This window comes from Equus caballus, chromosome 15, assembly GCF_041296265.1.
Source record: "Equus caballus isolate H_3958 breed thoroughbred chromosome 15, TB-T2T, whole genome shotgun sequence".
Lineage (NCBI taxonomy): Eukaryota > Metazoa > Chordata > Mammalia > Perissodactyla > Equidae > Equus > Equus caballus.
Genome location: NC_091698.1, coordinates 35,046,771 through 35,067,809, shown reverse-complemented (window position 1 = coordinate 35,067,809; position 21,039 = coordinate 35,046,771). Strand labels below are relative to the sequence as shown.

Here is a 21,039-nt window from a genome sequence, read left to right as displayed (position 1 = left end):
TCTTTCTGTTGGTAATTCAAGCCCCAATGTGAAAGCACTAGGTTCAGCACCCATCTCTCAAACCTGCTCCTCCTCCCCCAGGTGAGAGCCAGGGAACTTCCCATCAGTAACCTGGGCGCTCCTTGGGCAGAGTCAGAACTCAGCACTTCCTAACACAAAAGGCCCAATGCACACTTCAGTCACACGGCCCCGGGTGCTTCCATTTCTAGAACAGATCAAGGCTTAGAGCCCAACACATGGGAGGCTGATGCAGCGACCACAACAACTGGGAGCCAATGAGCAAGATAACAAGACCTTGGCCCACGGAGCTAGTGCCCCCGCTCTGTGGGGCTGTTACAATCCTTAGAAGAATCTGTGCTTTCACAAAGTGCAGGCTGGTTGTGCCCCAGGGAGAGGAGTTCTCCCCTTCCACTTTAGGATGAACCTGTGTGAAAACCAGCCGGGTGCACGTGAGCCCCTGCCACCTCAAAAGCACAGGTTGTTGGGTCAGTGCTACGATGGAGCAGCCACACTGTGGCAAGCCATTTCATGTCAGCCCTGCCAACAAGAGTCTGTGTGCTTCCTTGGCCATAACATGAGCCAAGAACCTGGGAACTGCCCAGCTAGGATATGGGCCTCTGGAGAAAGTCACACCACCCCCTTACAGACAGTTGGAAGAACTGGGTCAGCCACAGTTTACCTCCCGGTTTACCTCTGTCTGTCCACCTTCATCCCCGTAACTATCAAAGTGAGGAACAGACTGAGGTCACAGAAGAGAAGGGAGCACTTCCATTAGTTAGAGTTAGCACAGGAGTCAGGAACTACCATTGGTGTTTCAAGCAGAACAGCTGCTTACTCAGCCACGGGAACGGCTACAGCTGCAGAAGGCAGAGGGCTGACATTACGCACCACAGCAGCTGTAATCCGAGGTCAGAAAGCTGCAGGAAACTACTCACAACTACACCAGGCTCATGAAGCAGCTGACTCAACAGTGGGACGCAGAGCGAGCCAGGCCGCTGCACAAACTTGTGTCTGCTGGAGCCTGCACGTCCCTGCCACCACTACTGAAGAAAAAGGTCTCCTGCCCCCTCTGCCTTCTAAATCTCACATAAGAGTATCTCATTAAGAGACTCTCAATCACAGCATCAACGGAATCTGGGAAAGTTTACCCTCCTACCCCTGCAATACAGGGGGTGCAGAACAGAGCAAGGGGGCGTGGACACGGATCCTGAGTACCATCACACCACCTTTCAGTGAGATGCCAATGATCTTCTGGGCCCTCAACGGGACTGAGAATGAACCCACAAGGAAGTCTCTGGAAAGGAAGGGAAGGCCACAGAGCTGCAAGCTCAGGCCATCAAGCTTACCCTAAACCAGATTAGGAACAAACACATCTACTTCTTCTGGGCCCCGCCCAAGTCCTGGGCAGACCCTCTGGGTTGTGAGCGGCTCGGAGGCCCAGGAGGACCATAAAGAAACCTTGCCACGGGTGGGCAACCCTGGTCTGGAGCCACAGCGGAAGGTGGGCCATTGGAGATCAGCTGGGCGGGGCTAAATGTCCCCATTTCAGACTCGGCTGGGGCAGTTCTTCTCTTACTCACTTTATACAGAGATTGCCCACAAGATTTCATTTGGAAAAGACGTGGACATATAAATAATAAATAAATAACAAGACGGGTCGGGGGAGTGCCTGAAAACCACTTTCTTGCAGCACACCTCTGACAAAGCCTACCCATCTGCCCGGTCCAGCACGTGGGTGAGACACTCACACGTTAGATGTGCTGAAAGCACCTGTGAGTGCGGGACGCACCCTACTCACCAGACCTTGAATAGAGAGGAGCAGACCAAAGGTCCCACGGCCTTTACCGCCCCTGCATCCAGAACCAGGAGTGAACAGGTCGAAGAGCAGCAGGAGGGAAAAAAGGGTCGGGATCCGAAGTTGCAGGGAGGCCCCGGAGTGAAGCAGTGACAGTACTCAGAGGGTGTGAGCAAAAAGGTTGTTTGCCTGACATATACACTTTGTGGGGAAAAGTCTACATGAAAAAAGGTATTTAATTATTTTCATATAATTCATTTACAATTAATTCTTTTCATACAACTCATTATGTTACAAAACTGTACACCTACCCCAAACATTGTTGGATAACCCAAAGGCATTCCTGGGAAAGAGAAGAATCCACACTGGCTTTTATTCTGAGTCTCTTCTCCTGGGTTGGGCCTGTCAAGGCCAAACCTGAGTGTGGAGTACAGGAATGGCTCTCCTTCAAGTCCAAGGGGTCAGGGTCTTGGCCTGGCTTCTCTAGTTGTTACAGAAGGGGCGTCTCTGTTTGGAAAGCCAGCACCAGCACCCAGAACACAGGAGTCCAGAGAGACAGGCAGGCACTGCTGGCCACCATCTGGCTGTGGCGGGAAGGCCCATGGCGAGGGAGCCGCAGCTCGGCAGTGATGTGCCTGTCCACAACGGGGACCTGGAGTTGTGGGACCACAGCACTAGGAGAAAAAGACAGAGTCTCAGGGCACAGCAGGAGCCACTGGATACTCCAAGGGCCCCAAATGGCCACAAAGCTTCTTTTCGTCTCCCTTCTTTAAAGACAGGAATGGATCTTAGTATGTTAATAGGTTTCCTGTGTCTTTGGCCCTTGTTACCATTGCTACGACAAAACCAAATAATACAGCCGCTAAGACTGGCACATTGGGCAACTCTCCCCTGGCTGTTTGGTTCCAGGTTCAAGGATTATTAAAAACTCCAGGTGTCAGAAGGCCTAACTCAGATTTGCTTATCATTAGCCTCTGGGCAATCTCAGGCAGGGGTCTTTCCTCACTGACCACACACACAGGTACAGCCAAGCCACGAGGAGAACTCCCTGGGTCTCTGGCTGTCTCCCCAACTCCAGCCCAGGTCTGGTGTGAACACACGCAAGCATCCAAGGTCAAGACAGTACAAGCTGTGGGGCCCATGACCTCAGGCCCGTCCTCTCAGTTCAGCTCAGGTATAAGGTGCCCAACTCCATGGCCGCCTTGAAAGGAAATGGCCCAGACTGAAAAAGTACTAAATGGGTCGATTTATTCCGCCATCAGCGAAGGATGGTTGAAGAGCCACCCTCAGTTACCCTGGGGGACATGAAGACCAAGAGGATCTGTCCCTGTTCTCCATGTCCCATTTGGCTGCCAGCTTCTGTCCATTTAAAAGTCCAAATCCCACAGCACATCGGATGCCTCCTTCAAACCTTTCAGTGGCTCCCTACTTCCCTCAGCATGACATTCGCAGTCACTCCACCGCGTTTATCTTTCTGGGCCCATCTCACTCGACTCCCTGTTGACCTCCCAGGCTCCAGCCAGAACTACTTTATCTTGGTTTATCCTTATCTTGCTCACTCTCCCCACACCAGGCTTTCGCACTGTTCTCTTTGCTTGGAACTCCTTTCCCTCCTTGTTCAGTTGTTTGCTTGTTCATTCAAGATTTATCATGAAGCACCTATGCAGACACTGGATCCCTGAAGCTCCTGATCCAGACTCAGAATGTCTACTTATTGAGCTCCACTTTGTCAGGCTTCTACTCAGCATCAGCCAAAAGGTCCTTCCTCCAGTCTCCTCCCCAGACCGTGAGCTCCATGAAGGCAGAGGGCCAATGGCTGTCTGGTTCACTCCAAAGCCACAGCACCCAACACAGCAGCAGGCACTTAAGAGGAACTCAGTAAGTCTGGACCGAATTGAATTGACTCCTGGGTCCCAGGCCTCTCTGGTGCAGTTGTTCCAGCAGCCTTATCCCTGCAGACCAGGCTGGGTCACCACCTTTGGCTCCTCCATCCACCTCTGATCCACTTCCCAGTGGTCACGTGGCTCCCTGTAAGATGTGGGAGCTGAACAAGCCCATTTCTACAGAGCTGCTTCCAGCTCTGCAAAACTATGAAATTCTCCCTGATCTGCAGGGGAGAAAGGGCTGGCAAATCAAGTCCTTTACGATGTTTATTCTGGCCTCAGTTCCACTTTTAACAGACCCATCTGTGCCCTCCCAGCATACCACCAACACCATTTGTTTTTTAACAGAGATAAATATGTTGAAGCAATTACCTTTAATATGGATTCATGTCTATTACAGTGGACGGAAGACTGGTACCCAGAACCGTGAGAAAAGGGAAAGGCTGCTCCATGAGCGGGGCGCTCACCCCTACCAGAGCCTTGAACCCCACCCCTTAAGCACCGTCACGGGTATTCGTGAGCTGCTCCCCACCCATATTGCCAGGGTGAGGACGGACGTCGGTGATGGGCTCCCGGTTGGCCCCGCCCACCCCACCCCACCCCACCCCACCCCACCCCAATCCAACCCAACCTCCTCACCTCTCATCCAGTCGGACCCACAGGTCACTGAACTGCCTGAACTGCTGCCTGCGCTGCGGCCGCCTCCGCTTTTTCCTGAACTTCCGCTCAGCCTCCACCGGCAGGTCGGCACTTCCGGGCAGGGACACATGGGTTGGCAACAGCGAGTGCACAGCAGACCCCGCTTCCAGTACCAGCGCTTCCGGGGCGGGCACTTCCGGAGCAAAGATGGCAGAGGAGGCGGGCTGCGTCGAGGGAGACGAGGGACTGTCACTCTTCTCTCTATGAACAGGGGTGGAAGGAAGATGGATTTGGAGGAGGGTCATACAGTATGGCATCCTTTCCATAGCAATGGGTCGCCACTATCTAGAAAGCCGCAGAAGATTACAGCATTTAAAGAGAGGTGAAAAATGTTTAAATGCCATTTCGTTAGAAGAATTGAACTAGCCCTTAACCCTGTTAATTCCTCCTGTCCCCTTATAAGGGCTCTACTCAGAAAGAGGCTCCTTGGCTGCTGGCAGCCACCCCATCCCCAGGTGAAGGACTGCCAGTGTTCACAGGGCTGGCTTCTAACCACCTTACCCCAGGTCTGACCATAAACCATCTTTCCTGAAGGAATGTGTTTTTCACAATTGGTGAGAAATTCAAACTTGCTTCTATCCTTCCCACAAAGGTGACTATAGTCCCCAGAAAAACTTCTTCCAGTGAGGAAAGAAGGCATTAGAAGGACCAAATTTTTTCCTACAACAGGACTTTCGTCAAGGGTTTGGTTAGGGGGTGGGGCAGTAAGAAAAGAATCCCAGCCACTAGAGCCCAATCCCATCGTCTCCTGATGGAGGCAGTGAGGGGCCTGGAGCTCCATCGGCCTGAGGAAGGGGAGCAGTGATGTGCCATGTGCATCCTCCAACAATGTGGGTGCAGCAGACCAGCGTATGTAAGAACTCAGTCACTCTGCTCTGATTCACCTTGATGAACCGCCCACCTGCCGAAAGCAGGTCTCAGATCTGCCCCAGAACCTGAGAGGGCAGTTAGTATCCATGGCCCTGTATGAGGAAGGAAGGAGGTGTAAGACATAGAAGATGAAAAAGAGAAAGACCCAAGTTTGGCAAAAAAAAAAAAGAAAGGTAAAAGAAGGGACTTTCTCAAATGGCAAAGAAAGAAAAAAGGCCCCCACTCTGAACCTGAGTTTGGAATCCCTGAAACAGATGGTCATAGTTAGAAGGCCCCTAGAGGACAGGACCTGCTGAATTCATCAGTGTCTTGGAGCCCAGCATAATGCCTGGCATGGAAGTGTGACACCACTTAGATGAACCTCTTTATTCTACCAACAAAGAAACTGGGGCCTACAGAGGGAAAGTGCCCCACCTGAAGATCTCCAAGATTCTGGTGGCTTCCTAGAGGATTCAGGAGCAGATGACCAGGCAGCCCCCAAGCCCAGGCCCTCTGCCATGGGTTTGGATGACATGGCTGTGTCATCCTTGACCTCATATAACCCAAACAGGCCCTGATACACAGTAGGCACTCAAAAAAGTCTGTTGCTTTTACTTAGCAAGCAGCATGACCTTAAACTCACTAGGGCTCTATGGTTTTAAGCAGTGGGTCTCCAAAGTGGGGCAAATCACAGGTTTGATTCTGTTCAACTCACGACAGATCCAAGAAGACCTCAGCCCAGTTACTCCAAGTAGCCAAGGCCAGGCCTTGAGAAGCAAGTTAATAACCCTTGAGAGGGAGGCAGTATCCAGAAGAAATTAACTTTACTCCTGCTTTTTGTCTCTCTCATATTTCAGAACTGAGATGTCCTAGGAAATCATAATGCCCACTTTACAGTTAAGGAAACTGAAGACTGACTTGCCCAAGGTCCGAGGAAAATAAAGTGACTTGCCCAGGGTCCCAACAAGGATTCAGTGCCATTTTCAAATAACATTCTCACTATAGAAAATAGAGAGAGTATAGATTAGTGTCACTGTAATCTCCAGGGAGAGATCCTACAGACAGATGCTCACATTGGCTCAGACACAGGCTTAAGGGTCCCAGGGGCAGTGACCTTTCTCTGGTCAGTGGGAGAGGTGACTACAGAAGAATGGTGAGAGAGATGCAATGTCGCTGGCTTTGAAGATGGAGGAAGGGGCCACAAACCAAGGAATGTGAGCAGCCTCCATAAGCTGGAAAAGGACAGTGAAGAGATTCTCCCCTAGAGCCTCCAGAAGGGACCACAGCCCTACCAACATCTGATTTCAGCCCAGTGCAACCTGCAACAGGCTTCTGATCTACACAACTGTGAGATAATATATGTGTGTTGTTTGAAGTCACTGTGTTTATGGTAATTTGTACAGGGAAAAAACTAATACGGCATCCATTAGCCTGGGAAAAGTAGAAGGGCAGCTGTCTACATCCTCAGGACCAGCCCAACAGGACCCCCATCCCTTCCTCTTTTCTGCCCTGGGAAGGGCAGCTTCATAGCCAGGAGCATTTCCTGTGTATTCCAGCCTGCTCTCAGGTGGAGGGTAGTGGCTGCCAGTTGCCCTCACCTCACCCCAATATACACCCCATCTCTGTGTGTGCGTGTGTGTGTGTGCGTGTGTGTGTGTACGTGTGTGTTGATGGTTGCTCCCAGCCTCCCTAATTCTGCTCTAACCCTGACGCCTGCCCCTAAGGGAAAAGAGTCAGGAATCCATATTTTTAAAATCTCTTCCTGAGCTTCTGATGCAGAGTGAGGGGTGAGAACCAGTGCTGTCATCACACTACTGTGTGTACAGTAGTAATACTCGGTGTACTGGCCTACCGAGTATTAGCAGCCCTCCTGCCCCCACCCACACCAGCCTGCCCTGGATTCAAGTTCCATATGGATCTGAATCATCCCTCAAGGATTATCACATGGCTGCTGAGGAGGGGAAGAAGGAAGCAGGGATCTCCACCGCCACGCCCCTGGTCCTCGCCAACCCCTTCACTGTGGGCATTTCCTCCACTCTGGGCCCTTAGCCCTGCGCCCCTTCTTCTCCCTGAACAGGAGCTCCTTTGCAGCTGTCATGCTCCCTCCCCTCCCCTAGGAGCACTGTAGGTAAGTTCACCACTAGAAACTCTTAGACACTACCTAATGGAGCACTTACTGTGTGCCGGCTGTCAGGACAGCTCCTGCAGAAGCACACACCAAACTCCTCAGGATCATGCAAGAGGCAGACCCCAGGCTGGAGCAGGGAGGAAGGTGTGACGTTTGTGCCAGCTCTCACAGATTCTGATGGAATTAGGGCCAGGGGCAATGAATGAGTCCCCGGCAGAGGAAACTGCATGAACAAAGACGAAGGGGCTGGGAGGTACAAAGTGGGAGAAGAAAAGGCAGAAAGAAAAGGGTTGTGCAGGCGGAGGGGTCCGAGCTGTATCCCGGCTCTGATTGGCTAGGTGACTGTTCGTTTCTTCATCCGTAAAGGAGAAGAAACAGTCACCTCACAGGCTGGTTTTGAGGGTTAACTGAGAGGCCCTATGAACCGGCTCCCACCTGACAATCGATCAATAAATGATCTTTCCCTCCCCTGGGAAGTGTGATCAGCCCAGTGTGATGACAGCACTGGTTCTCACCCCTCACTCTGCATCAGAAGCTCAGGAAGAGATTTTAAAAATATGGATTCCTGACTCTTTTCCCTTAGGGGCAGGCGTCAGGGTTAGAGCAGAATTAGGGAGGCTGGGAGCAACCATCAACACACACGTACACACACACACGCACACACACACACGCACACACACTCTTAGGCGGGGCCCTTTCCAGCACCCCAAGGATAGTGTGCCAAACCCCAGCCCAGGCAGTCAGCCTGGGGCTGGGGCCTGAGAAGGGGTCAGGGGACCCAGCCCACCCTGCTTTCCAGGAGTACACAGTCCAACGGGTGAGGGAAGACCCACAGTCCCCCCAAAACAAGCAGAGAACCACTAAGAGCTGGGTTCTCCCTTCAGAGCTGGAGGAGAACAGGAGAGAGAGACGGATGGAGACCTGAGCAGTCAGCTGAGCTGACGGAAGGAGAGGCAGCAGTTTCCCTGACAGGGGAGGAGGGGAGGGCACTTCAGACAGGGGAACAAGCATCAGCGAAGGTGGAGAGGCAGCGACAAGGACAGAAGGCTTTCTGATGCAAGAAGCCTGCCTGTGCCGGAAAAATGTAGTCTGGGTGCTGAGACATCAGCATGAAGAAACTGGACTTTGGAAGAGGACAATAAGAAGTCACTGAAGGTTTCTGAGTAAGGGACACTCACAAGATTAGTCTCACAGAAAGGTACAGAAGGGAGCAGAGGGCAGAGGGCAGAGGCCAGGGGCATGGAGAAGAGGGGCAAATCCGAGAGAGGCTTTAATGGAGGAAACCGGAGGCCCGGTGAAGGTAGAAAAGGAGAAGTCTCAGGCGAGGGCTTTTGTGAACTAGAAAGTGCTATGTGAAGAACTCTGTTACTGACACACTGAATGCCAGGTGTGGAGAGAGGCAGGGGATACGACTAGCCCACAGGTAGCCAAGCTTTCCCACTGAGAGGGAGACTGGGAAAGTCATGGCTCCTGGGATGCAAACTGGACTCTGGGGAAAGACCCTCCGGAGTGAGGGCATAGGGAGAGGAGTTGGCTCGAGACAACATGAGGTGAAGGGGGATCTTCCAAGGACAAAGAGGGGACCGGGAGGAGGGCCGCCATCCTGCCCCGAGATGGGTCTGACAGGCAGTCCCTGCACCTTATGACTGATTCCACCATCTCTCTCCCTAGAACTTCCCGAATGCCCAGGTCGAAGGACACTGAGCCTAATCACCCCTCTGGGGCCCCCAGGACTGTGGAAAAGGCCAGTGTGGCCTCTGCTGCCCAAAGTGCTCGGCCACACAACCCATGTCTGACACAGCCCCGGCCACCAAGGGTCGCCAGTTGACCCGGGAGCCGAGTGTCCACTTAGTGGCCAGTTCTCCCAGGCCGGGGGGTAATGGCCATGCTGGGGCCCTCTGGAGACCCTCGGGATACAGCCCACCCTGGCCCCCAGGCATCCCCGTGGGGGTCTCCGCTCCCCTAGCTGCTCCCCAACCAGGACAGAAGCGCGGGAAGGTTACCTGTGGATGGGTCGTCCAGCGGGGGCGTGTTCCACCTCATAGCCTTCGCGCCGCAAAACATCGAGCACCGTGTTGTTGCCCATGAAATGACCTGCAGCAAGAAAAATGATCAGAAATATGGCAGCTCTCATGGCCACTAAACATGCTCCCCAAACACACACCCCGGTCCGAGAAAGAACCCTGCCAACCCCCTTCCCATCTCTCCAGCTGAATACAGTTCCAGAGAGCTTCTGCAGTTGGGCTTCCCGACAGTCCTGCAAGGCAGACGGGGTGGGATAAGCAATGTTTCTGAGATGAGGACACTGAGGTTCAGAAGGGTGCAGTGAGCTGCCTGGAGTCAGACAGCTAAGAGGAGAGCCTAGACGCCAAATCCCAACCTTCCACCTCTGAATCCAGTGCTAACAGTCCTATCATTCTCGTGTGTATAAACTAACCACCTCTGAGACCCACGCCCCCTTCTGTCCTACACACAATTACAAATGCACAATAAAAACCTCCATTTAACAGAAGCCACCAGAGCTGGAAGCCTCAACCTGAATTTTATTTCACTTTTTTCCTTATAAATAAAAAGCAGCAAAGATCAACCAGAGAAGCTTACACTGGAATCTTAAATATTTTAAAGGCCAAGGGTAGATCCTGGAATTCATCTTACTTCATTTCAGGTTTTGATGCTCAGAATGGACATGATCCTCTGGGGTCACAATGTCCCTTTCTGTGACAGTTTATGGCACTTTAATGTCCTAAGTGGCTAATTAAATTGCAGCACCCTATCCTCTGATCCAGCAGAACATTAGAGGCAAAATAGGTTCAGGACTTCGCACACTAAGAAGCAGCCAAGCAGAATCTAAACCCAGGCCGTTTTGCTCCAGGGTCTACGCAATTTTAACAACTGAATACTCGCCAGCCGGAAGGAGCCTGGGAAAGCAAATAAGGAAACACCCAAACTGCAGGAGAGGTCGACAGTGGGTCTGTGAGCCTCTCCCTTGTCCTGACTCCACAGCTCTGAGAAGCGCAGTGAACGCGGAGCAGCCTTCGGGAGCGTGGGAAGCAGAAGATCCTGGGCTCTGCTACATTCTCGGTCCAACTGTCGACAGACTCGATGACCCCAGGATTGAGGAGGGACAAGACTGATGACTCAGATGAAAGGGACACTGCCAAGGCCCAGATTAGCCCCGCTGCAGAAGTGCAGCAAACCCGCGTGTAGCTTCTGCCTGGACTAGGAGAGAGGGGGCAGGAGGCCCTCAGAGTTGTGTCGCCACCCTCACTCCCCCAGCCTTTACCAAGCCCACGGGCCGGGAGTAATCACCATCATAAAAGGAGCTAATGTTTACTGCGCATTAGGCAGTGCAGATGCGGGGCACTGTCCTCATCCTTTACACATGATTTAGCACCCCAACAACAACCCTATAAGGTAGGTGAATTATTATCCCATTTTACAGATTAGGAAAATGAGGCACAGAGAGATGAAGCAAACTGCGACTTGAACCCAGGTCGTCTGGCTCCAGTGTCCACAATCTCAACCAATTAGGAATGAAAAAGATATTTATCGAGGGAACGAAGAGTCCCTATCAGCCATGCTTTCTCATTATGGCCCCAAGCTCTTCTGTTTGACTTCAGTTTTCCTCCAACTCCAAAGGGGAGCTTTGTTTCTCACCTTTAAATTTTTTTTTTAATGATTTTATTTTTCCTTTTTCTCTCCAAAGCCCCCCGGTATATAGTTGTGTATTTTTATTGTGAGTCCTTCCAGTTGTGGCACATGGGATGCTGCCTCAGCATGGCTTGATGAACAGTGCCATGTTCGCACCCAGGATTCGAACCAGTGAAACCCTGGGCCTCCGAAGCGGAGTACGTGAACTTAACCACTCGGCCACGGGGCCAGCCCCTCACCTTTAAATTTTATCTCCAGATCCCCATGAGAAAAGTTGCTGTTTGATTTTAAAGCTCTGGAGCTTTCAGGTTTGGATTATCCTCACTTTACAATTAAAAGTTTGCTAACCACACGGCTTTTTAAATTTTACACTGCCAAGGCTAAGCGTTTGGGAGCAATTTCTGACTGTCTGTAGTTCCCTCTGGTCAACTCAGCCTTCAGAAGGCACGAAGAGACGCGGACTCGTGGTGGATAAGGCAGCCCCGGGAAGATGGCCTGGCCTCGGCCAAGCTCCAGGGCACTCCTGACACCCACGGCGCCCGGGGGCTGCGAGGCCTCCGTCCAGCTGTGCAGCAATATGATCAACTGTGCGTGAGAATCAGGCCCGCCCAGGCGCCACAGTCTCTCCTGTGCCATCTGTCTGCACAATCCCCATCCCGAGGGCCTGCCCTCCAAACTGCTCAGGTCCAACCCGCCAACAGGCCGCTGGTCAAACTGCTGCTCAGCCTCGAACCAGCCCAGAACACACCACAGCATGGGCAGCTGTCATCTCCAAGCGTCTGCCTGTCCCCTGCACCCAGGGCCGCGTTATCCCAACAGTGGACATCAGGGATGCTTTTGAGAGATCAATGGAGTATGAGTGAAAGGCCAAAGCCTACACTCAGAGGTGGGCAGCCTTGAGCACCCAGCTCTTGCAGGCTCCAGCACCCGGAACCTTCCATCCTCCCTAACCTGGCACAGCCCTGGGACAAAGCCACAGACCCTGTGTGCTAATGGAGGGCCACCATCACCCCCACCAGGCGGATAAGCCAGGGGGGCATCTGGGGTCTGACACCCGTCGGGGTGCCTGCAGAGCAAGGGCTAACAGCTTGGTTAGAGAAAGTCATTTGTTGAGACAGGCCAGACACCAACTCAGTGCAACACAGCACAAGTGCACAATCCAACCATGGAATACAGGACTCAGGAAGAGCAAAACCACTCACACAGGTTCACAGGGGACTAGAGAAGGCAGAGACTGCCGTTTGTCTCACATAGATCTTTTCAACAAACAGGATATAGGAGCCCAACCCCTCACTTTTTCTATAACAGCTTTATTTGAATATAATTCACATAACGTAAAATTCATCCTTTTAAAGTATACAATTCAGGTAGCCGGCCCAGTGGCATAGTGGTTAAGTTCCTGCACTCCACTTCAGTAACCCAAGTTTCTCGAGTTCAGATCCCAAGAGTGGACCTACACACTGCTCATCAAGCCATGCTGTGGCAGCATCCCACATACAAAATAGAGAAAGATTGGCACAGATATTAGCTCAGGGGCAATCTTCCTCATCCAAAAAAAAAAAAAATGGCAAAAAAAATTGTTTTAAGCATACAATTCAGTGATTTTTGTAGCATTCACAAAGTTGTGCAACCATCACTACTGTCTAATTTTAAAACCTTTTCATCAGCTGAGATTTATAGGGATTGCATTGAATCTGTAGCTCAATTTGGGGCTATTGTCATCTTTACCATATTTATTACGTCTTCCAATCCATGAACATGAGATGTCTTTCCATTCATTTAGGTCTTCTTTAATTTCTTTCAATGATTCTTAGTTTATTGTACATCTTGCACTTCATTTGTTAAGTTCAGCCCTAAGTATTTTTTTATGCTGTTGTAAAGGGAACTGCTTTCTTAATTGCATTTGCAGATTATTCATTCCCAGGGTATAAAATACAACTGACTTTTGTATATTGATCTTGTATCCTGCATCCTTGTATCCCGAACTCGGTTATGACTTCTAATGGTTTTGTTGTGGATTATTTAAGATTTTCTATATACAAGATCACATCATCTGAGAAAAGACACGTTTTACTTCCTCCTTTCCAATGTGGATGGCTTTTATTTCTTTTCCTTGTCTGATTTCCCTGGCTAGAACCTTCAGCACAATGTGGAAGAGAAGTGGTGAGGGCAGACATCTTGTCTTGTTCCTCATCTTAGGGGTAAGCATCCAGTCTTTCATCATTAAATGTGATGTTAATGTGGGTTTTTCATAGCGATTCTTTAACAGGCTGATGAAGTTCCCTTCTATTCCTAATTTGATGAGTGTTTTTATCATGAAAGAGTTGCATTTTATCAAACACTTTTTCTGCACCTATTAAAATGATCATTGTGGTTCTTGTTCTTTATTCTGTTAGTATGGGGGATTACAATAATTCATTCTCAGATATTGTAGCAGGCTGCTTAATGGTTCCCCCCCCCAAAAAAAGATTTTGCAGATGTAATTAAGCTAAGGATCTTGAGATCAGGAGATCATGCTGGATCACTCACTCTGCCCTTCCAGAAGTGCTTCTCTCCAACCCCTCATTTTACTGGTAAAAAGAAACTGAGCAAAGTGTCTTGTCCAAGTTTATGAAGTAGTGGAAGAATTGAAAAGAGAAAGCCTAAGGCCAGCAAATGCTCCTTCTGCACAGTACCCAGCCTCTGGCATTTCTGTCCTTAATTCCAGAGGCTGCAAAGTTGGGTTCGAATTGCTCAAAGAAACACAAAAGATAATAATTTCCCCATCTGCCTCCACGTTCATGGTCAAAGTTAGTAATAGGTGATGTGGGAACCCCAGGCCTTACACTTGGGAGGCTCATAGTCAGATAGGAGAGAGAAGACACACAATTTTAGTGGAAGGTAAAAAAGTGAAAGGTACCAGAAGGAAGTTGGGAGTAAGAGCTGAGTTCAGAAGAGAGAGAAATGCCTTTCCAGCTGGGGAGTGCATCAGGAGTCCCACGTGGAGAGAGAGCTGATGTCACATGCACCAGCCCGTCCAGCAAAGTTTCAACCACGCTGGATACTCAGGCACCAGCTGGAGCCACTTTGCAACTGAAATAAGTCAAAGAAGGTGTCATTCATCTCACCTTCTATCTGAGGCCCACCCCAGCATCCGCCCCATGGGAGACGCATCAGAGCCCAGAGTCCAATCAGAGGGAACCTACAACTCACCAGCTCCAAAGGCAAAGAAAAAGCCTTTGTCAGGGAACTCCTCCAGAAGGGCCTTCACTCGCTTCCCCATCCTCTCATTCCGCTTGTAGATAAGCTCCTGGCGGAAGTAGCTGTCGATCTCTTGAGCAGTGATGAGCTCCTGAGGTGGGAGCGTGGCATTAATAAAATTGGGAACCTCCACCAAAATAAAGGAGAACAAAAGGGCAAGAGAGTTATTAATGAAGTTGCTTAATTTGAGCATCAAATCACCCAGCCTAGAGAGTCAAGACGCTGTGAGAAGAAAAATAAAGAGTGACACCCCATGCTTGGAGTCTCCTGCCTGCTACCGTTCAAACTCTAACATCATTCTCTGTAACCCAGGTGAAAAGATATCAAGTGAAGAACACTGAAAGAACTCTTAAGCTACTTAAAACAGTCCTTCTGTTCCATTTAAAATGCTGGGACAGCACATCATAGTTTTAACTTGTTGGATTCACATATGCTTTCTTTATAAAAATAATTTTACATAGTTACCTAGTTTAGAATCAGTAATTGATTCTACTACCAGATACATGGAATTTCTATAAACATTCGACTTTGGGGCTGGCCCTGTGGCCAAATGGTTAAGTTCATGCACTCTGCTTTGGCGGCCCAGGGTTTCACCAGTTTGGATCCTGGGCACGGACCTAGCACCCCACATTGCACAACTGGAAGGACCTGCAACTAGAATATACAACTATGTACTGGGAGGCTTTGGGGAGAAGAAGGAAAAGGGAAAAAAAAAGATTGGCAATAGATGTTAGCTCAGGTGCCAATCTTTTAAAAAAACAAACATTCGACTGTTTTATAAATCCCATACGTTTAAATTTTCGTTATTTCTCCAATTCCTATTTCTCCTTCTTGCTTTCTCCAATGTTCTTTGCCCTCCTAGCAAATATTTCACTTGATTCAGCTACACGTGTTAGCCAATTTCAGTATTTTGGCTAACAAGAGAATGCTATGACACCAAAACTGTGATCTCAAAGCAATCAATTCTTGCAACACCGTGGTGTGGGTGAGGCTGACACACACTGTTTTATCGGTACGCCCTCGGCTCTCTGGCTTCCCAAACCTGGGCCTCCCCACCTCTTCTCCTGGGCTCATGTTCACTCCTCTACGCAGGGATTTAGCAAGGTTAACCGTTACCTCAGTCAAATATAGAGTAGGATATCTACCCTGCCTGCTTCTCCTTCTTCCAGTAGCCGCTCAAAGACCTTTCAAAAATCCTCACCCTCTGTAAGGTAGCCATCAATTGTCATTTTAGGGCTAAGAGATCTTTTTGCTATATTCTTGATATGATATTCTTTCATTTTCAAATCAAAAACCTTCCTCTTCTCCATTATCATCTTTTTAAAATCACGTCATTTGTATAAGATTCTCCTGTCCATTTCCCGAAATCTCTTCTCTTCAGCAGAGCCCTCCGTTTGCACAGCCTCTCCACACGGGCAGCAGAACATGCGGGGTGGTCTCCCACTGCAGCCTTGCTCCACCTTCTAAATGCCAGACGTGACCCACGCCCCGTGCCCCTGGGCCCTGGCCAGCCTGGCCCTCATCCACAATGGCAGGCACATTCCCAATACCCTACACCACCTGTGAGCAGGACGGGTGTGCCCGAGCCACAGGAGAGAAAGGCGTGACTCATTCTCACCCTAACTGCTCCGTCAGCCTTACTATTTGCCCATAGAATTTGCATTCCACCCATGTTAACTTTTTTGGCAGCTTCAAATTTAATTTCCCATTTGATCTTGACGTCTCTCCCCACTTCCCCCACCCCCACCAAGAGTGCACAGAGAATTATCACCGCCATAAACTCTACTATTCCTTCTTTCATGTAGTTGTCTCCCCATTCCTCTTGTTTGCTTGCCTTGGTTTTATTTCCTCCCACTCTAGGCTCTCTGGAAAGCTCACCATGTCTTTGACACTTGCGGGGCAATGCTGGATTCAGCCTCCAGTGTCCCTCCCCCAGTGCTGCCATTTCTCACCTCTTACAGTCATTCACATTCCCATAGGACAGGCCCCCAGAGCTACCAGGCCTGGACAGCATCGCTCACACCCACCTGCTCCTTTCTCTCTTTCTCCAGTGTCCTCCTGCATGAATTGGTAGAGACAACACACTCCCTATCTTGGAAGCTTGGCTGGCACTTGCCACTTCCACTTGATCTTAGTGGGGGGAGGGGCGGAAGCCCTGGTTTGTCCCATGAGAAGCATGTTGACAAAAGCGTAACAAATATCCATTCCACCTCCACCCTGTGAGGGAGGTTGCAATCCTCTGAGCCCTGACCAGCCTCATCCTTCCCCTTGATAGCCCACAGGTAAGGTCTGTCCTGTGTGTCCACTCACTGCACCAGCTGGGCCACACTCGTCCTGCAACAGTGCAGGATGGAACCCACATCTGGAAATGCTGGTGACATTCTCAGCTTCCTATGTGCCATGTGGTAAGAATACCATGATCACTTCTGGTGGCATCATGCTCCTAGAAGCCTCTGAAAGGTGCAGCCAAAGTTTTGCACCATCATTTCTCAAAAGTGTTACCTAAGTCAGCCAGACAGCTCTCAAACTCAGATCTCTTCCTCTCCCTGAAGGCTGGTCCATGCTGCCTGCTGCCTTGAATCCCTTGAAGCTTCATCCTTTGCCTGGGATCCTGCAATTAACCCTCACCAATGCCCCTCTCAGTTCTTGTTTCATGAAGAACGCCTTTGTTGGCCACAGCATCCCACTCAACATCTAAATCTGCCCAATTTTATTTTTAGAGTCCTTCATGACCTCGATCCTTTGTACACAGGATGTCCAGGTGTCAGCAGGTAACGTCTTTATTCTTGGATTTAAATGCGTGCTGAGCTGGGCAGAGGACAAGGGCCCTCACCTGGGAGCTGTCATGGCTGAGGATGACTGAGCTGAGGTCCCCGCAGTTATAGTGTTTGATGAGATCCTCTGTCGTGTAGGGGATCCGGAGGCTACCCGCTCGCAGGCTCTCCTGCTGCAGGAGGGTCTGGTTCAAAGCAAAGATGACCTGAGGGGAGAAAACACGGGTCTCTTTTAAGTTCACTGACACAGCACTCATTAGCCGTCATCTCATTTCTTTTGTCCCTAGTTGGCAATAGCCTCACCTGTGTTCGTTATGTAAAGACATGGACACAGCTGCTCAAAAGGAGAATGCACATCCCTGGATGGGGTCCAAAGAAAAGGAGGACAGTCCTGCCCAAGTCAGCCCACATCAGATCACACCTGGATAAGTGCCTTAAAAGGGACAGAGACAACCTGGAATTCTCCCACAAGAGTGACCAAGAGGCGAGGAGACCCAAAGAGCTGACTTGCGAGGAACAGCTAAAGAAGCTGGGGGTGGGGCAGGGCGGGGCTGGGGACACACAGGCGGACACACATACCAACATGTTTCAGTTATATGAAGGACTGGACAAGAATATGTACACAGTGTACACAAGTCCTCTCTAAGCATCAGTGCAGCATTTGCCAGCTAATGGATTCATTACATCCCTAGGCTGTTAATGGAACTTATTGTGGAAAAAAAGGGGGCAATGGGGCTACCCAAAATCCAACAGGTTTTATCTTTATGGACCTTCTCAGAGTCTTTGATACACCAGTGTGCACTGTGGTTCTCCCCGAGGGGAAGAAGTGCGCTGTGTTTCCTAAGCTTATTTGGGGCACACATCACAAGAGAAGGGTTCCCTGGAACATCTTTTGGGAAAATCCAGATTCAAGGAATTTTACAAAGCAGTGAATTCTCCATGGCACCAGAGAGCTGGGTCAGAGTGGGGAAAGGCGGGGATTCTGGCACCAGGTGGGAACTGGGGTTGTCCCCTCGACAAGGCTCCTGACAACACCAAGGATGCTCTGGCATTTTCTCTCTCATTCTCCCTGGGTATGGACACAGATATATCACCTTTGCCAGCTTTCTTTCTACATGCTGTCCTGGTAATCAGTGTACAGGATACTGCCTTTGCTGGAATACTCCCTCCTCCTTTGCTGAAACAGAGACAGGTGGGGTCCGTCTGAGCGCTCTGACCATGAGGTCTTCAGCAGGGAGTTTTCGGTTCCCTGGAGATAATGCAGTCCCCTTCTTCCTCCTTTTACACTTCCTCCTCCTCATTGGCTGCGAAGCTTGTTGACTTGCGTCCCACAGGCCACTGCGGTGTGGGCCTGCTGCTACACACCCTCCTACAAGCCCCAGCCTCCCTCAGGTACTCTAATAATTGCTGTCCCTCTCCTGAGGCCCTAACCAAAGGGGGAGGGGGCAGGTCCCTCTTTGTAAAACCCCTTCCTCTCCTCTCTTCTCTCAACATGTCCCCTCCTCTCTGTCAGAGACACCTCAGTCCTCTCCCAGAGGGCAACTCCCCAAGGATCCACAGACCAGACTCTTCTATCTTGAGACAGAACCTTCTGGGCCATACTGAGTTCCCACCCTCCCCCACACCTCTACCGGTGACATGAGCTGACAGACAGGCAGATATGCCCCGGTGCATGTCCACAAATTATGGTGTAAGTGAGGGAACTCAGTCTTCCACAGAGACGAGCCCCTGGATTCTAAAGTCATACAATTCGGACCTATCCACCACCACTGGGAAATGCTAAATGATTTTGGATTAGCTGGAACAAATCTTTGGAGGGAAATGAGGGGGGCATTATGACCCACCTCTCAGGCACGCCAGACCCCAGGCCAAGGTCTCCCATATTCTGTCCCCATGGAACTCATCCAAATCAAGTCTTCAAGAGCGGGGTGGCTCACAAATACCTGTGGATGGATTTGGCTGTTCTCCTAAAGGCATTCAGACAAACCCATTTACCTGTTGCTAAGAGACCTTCCTCCAAGAGTTTCCATTGCTTCTGGAATGTTTTTCTTAAGGTGTTCTTAATATTTACAGAAGATTGAGCCACCCATTCTAATGGACATGCCAGTCTGCAAACTGGGGAGGATAATATGGGCCACATCACAGATTAAAGAAGAACTTTGTTTATTCAGTCCTTTCTCAACATATTCAAATGTCATTCACCTTAAAGACATTTCACCTGTTCATGGGAAGCTTACAAAACCTTGCTAGGACGTTTGTCTTTGCTTTGTTTGTTTACTTTTGATGACTAAGCTTTAAAGAAGTTTGCAAAGCAAAACTAAGCCAATAACATTAACGATTTTCTGAGTGCTTACTATGTACCAGGCACCCTACTAATTGCTTTGTTTATGTTCTCATTTAATCCTCCCAACATCCTAAGGTAGTGACTATTGTTACATCTACTTTAAAGATGAAGAAAATGAGGCAAAAAAAAAAAAAGTTAAATAGCTTGCTTAAGGTCACATAGGTTAGTAAATGAAGGTAGAGATTTGAACCCAAACAGTCTAATACCAGAGCCCAATATCTTCACCACTATGCTGTACATGAGGTATGCTGCCACCAAGTAGCAGTAATTGGATTTTGTCATGTGGTCTAATTTAAATTATCAGGCTTAAGTTAAATACCTAGGAATATGAAATTGGGAAGAAAGGAAGGAGGCAGAGCGGAAAAGAGGGAGACAGAGAGAGAGAAGGGAGAAAAGAGGGAAAGAGGAAGGCAGAAAGGGAGTCAGAAGGAAAGGTATGCTAAAGCTTTTTTCCACTCAGATTAAGAGTAACACACACATTGCAGGTAATCTAGAAAATAGGAAAGTACAAAAAAGAAATTTTAAATTGCCGTAACTTCAACACTCAGGTTACAACTGCTTTTAACAACTTGTGAGTACATTTCCTTTCAGTTGACCCTATACTTTATACAGTTGATTGAATTATATATAAAATTTAGCATTCTGCACTTTCTGACAGTGTAGGAATCTCCTTGCATGACTAAAGTCTTGCTTAGCTTCACATTTTACGTGAAATGCCATAATTTAGCAAAACTTTCTATTGTCAAATATTAAGGTCTTCATTAAAAAGAAAAAGCAACAACTTTCATGGCTTACACCATCAAGAGCATCTGAAAGCAGAAAGTTTTTTCTATTTTTAAATTATTTCCTTAGTATAGATTCCTAAGACCAGGACCACTGAGTCAAGGGGCAAATAATCACTTAACAGTTTTTGGAAAAATTTTTTTACTTTTGCTTTTTTTACAAGAAAAACTTTATTCTCCTTTAAAACACTAATCAATAAGCATTAAGTAGTAACCCAGACGATCTCCCACAGCCAACATTATAAAGAAGGCCCACCTCCAATACACTCTGAACCCTCTCGCTGACGCAGGCCCACAGCGTGTCGCAGAAACTGAGCTGCTGTGACTGTGCACTCGCCATTCCCTCTGCCTGGAAGGCTCTTCCTGCCCTGCTCCACGTGGCACACACACTCGTCCTTTAAAATGGCAGCAGGAGAATCCCCTCCTCCCTGAAGCTTCCATATTCACTGTCAGGCACAGTGAACCCCATCTCCCTTCAGCCCAGAGCATCTTGTGACAACTCCATCACATTGCTAATGACATTGCCCTGTTTGGTCACCTCAAGAGCAGCAATCGTGTCCTACTCATCCCTGTATCTTTACCATCTGGCACACAGGACCGGGCCACTGTAGACATTCAATAAATTTTGACTGAATTAACAAATTTTAGAAATGACAAAGTCAAGGCCTACAGTCTGAGGCGGGACGGATACTCACAAAAGAAGCCTGGCAAAATCCCACACAGCAAGGCAGACAGGAACAATTTCCAGGCAAGTCAGACTCACCAAACTTCTCAGGAAAGTAAAAAGGGATGGGAGGAGGAGGGAGGCAGCCTGAGAAATGAACAGAACTGCCTAATAGGGGGTGGAATCTTATCCCCATTACCCCCAAAGCCCACATTAATTTGTGCTTATCC

The 21,039-nt window shown here is 49.3% G+C and overlaps 1 protein-coding gene across 2 annotated transcripts in view; it reads right to left on the bottom strand.

Annotated features, from left to right (window-relative positions):
- Positions 1 to 2,013: 2,013 nt before the first annotated feature.
- TRABD2A (TraB domain containing 2A) overlaps positions 2,014 to 21,039 on the bottom strand; it is a 56,204-nt gene continuing 37,178 nt past the window's right edge. Inside the window, exons 3-7 of one of the 2 annotated variants that reach the window (XM_023618821.2) lie at positions 17,079 to 17,225; positions 14,198 to 14,372; positions 9,358 to 9,448; positions 4,318 to 4,578; positions 2,014 to 2,469 (exon numbers count right to left, since the gene is read on the bottom strand). In XM_023618821.2, coding sequence (XP_023474589.2) covers positions 2,286 to 2,469; positions 4,318 to 4,578; positions 9,358 to 9,448; positions 14,198 to 14,372; positions 17,079 to 17,225 — 858 coding nt within the window. In that variant the 3' untranslated portion in view covers positions 2,014 to 2,285. The remainder of the gene's footprint in view (positions 2,470 to 4,317; positions 4,579 to 9,357; positions 9,449 to 14,197; positions 14,373 to 17,078; positions 17,226 to 21,039) is intronic. The other variant, XM_023618822.2, reaches the window with a different exon arrangement.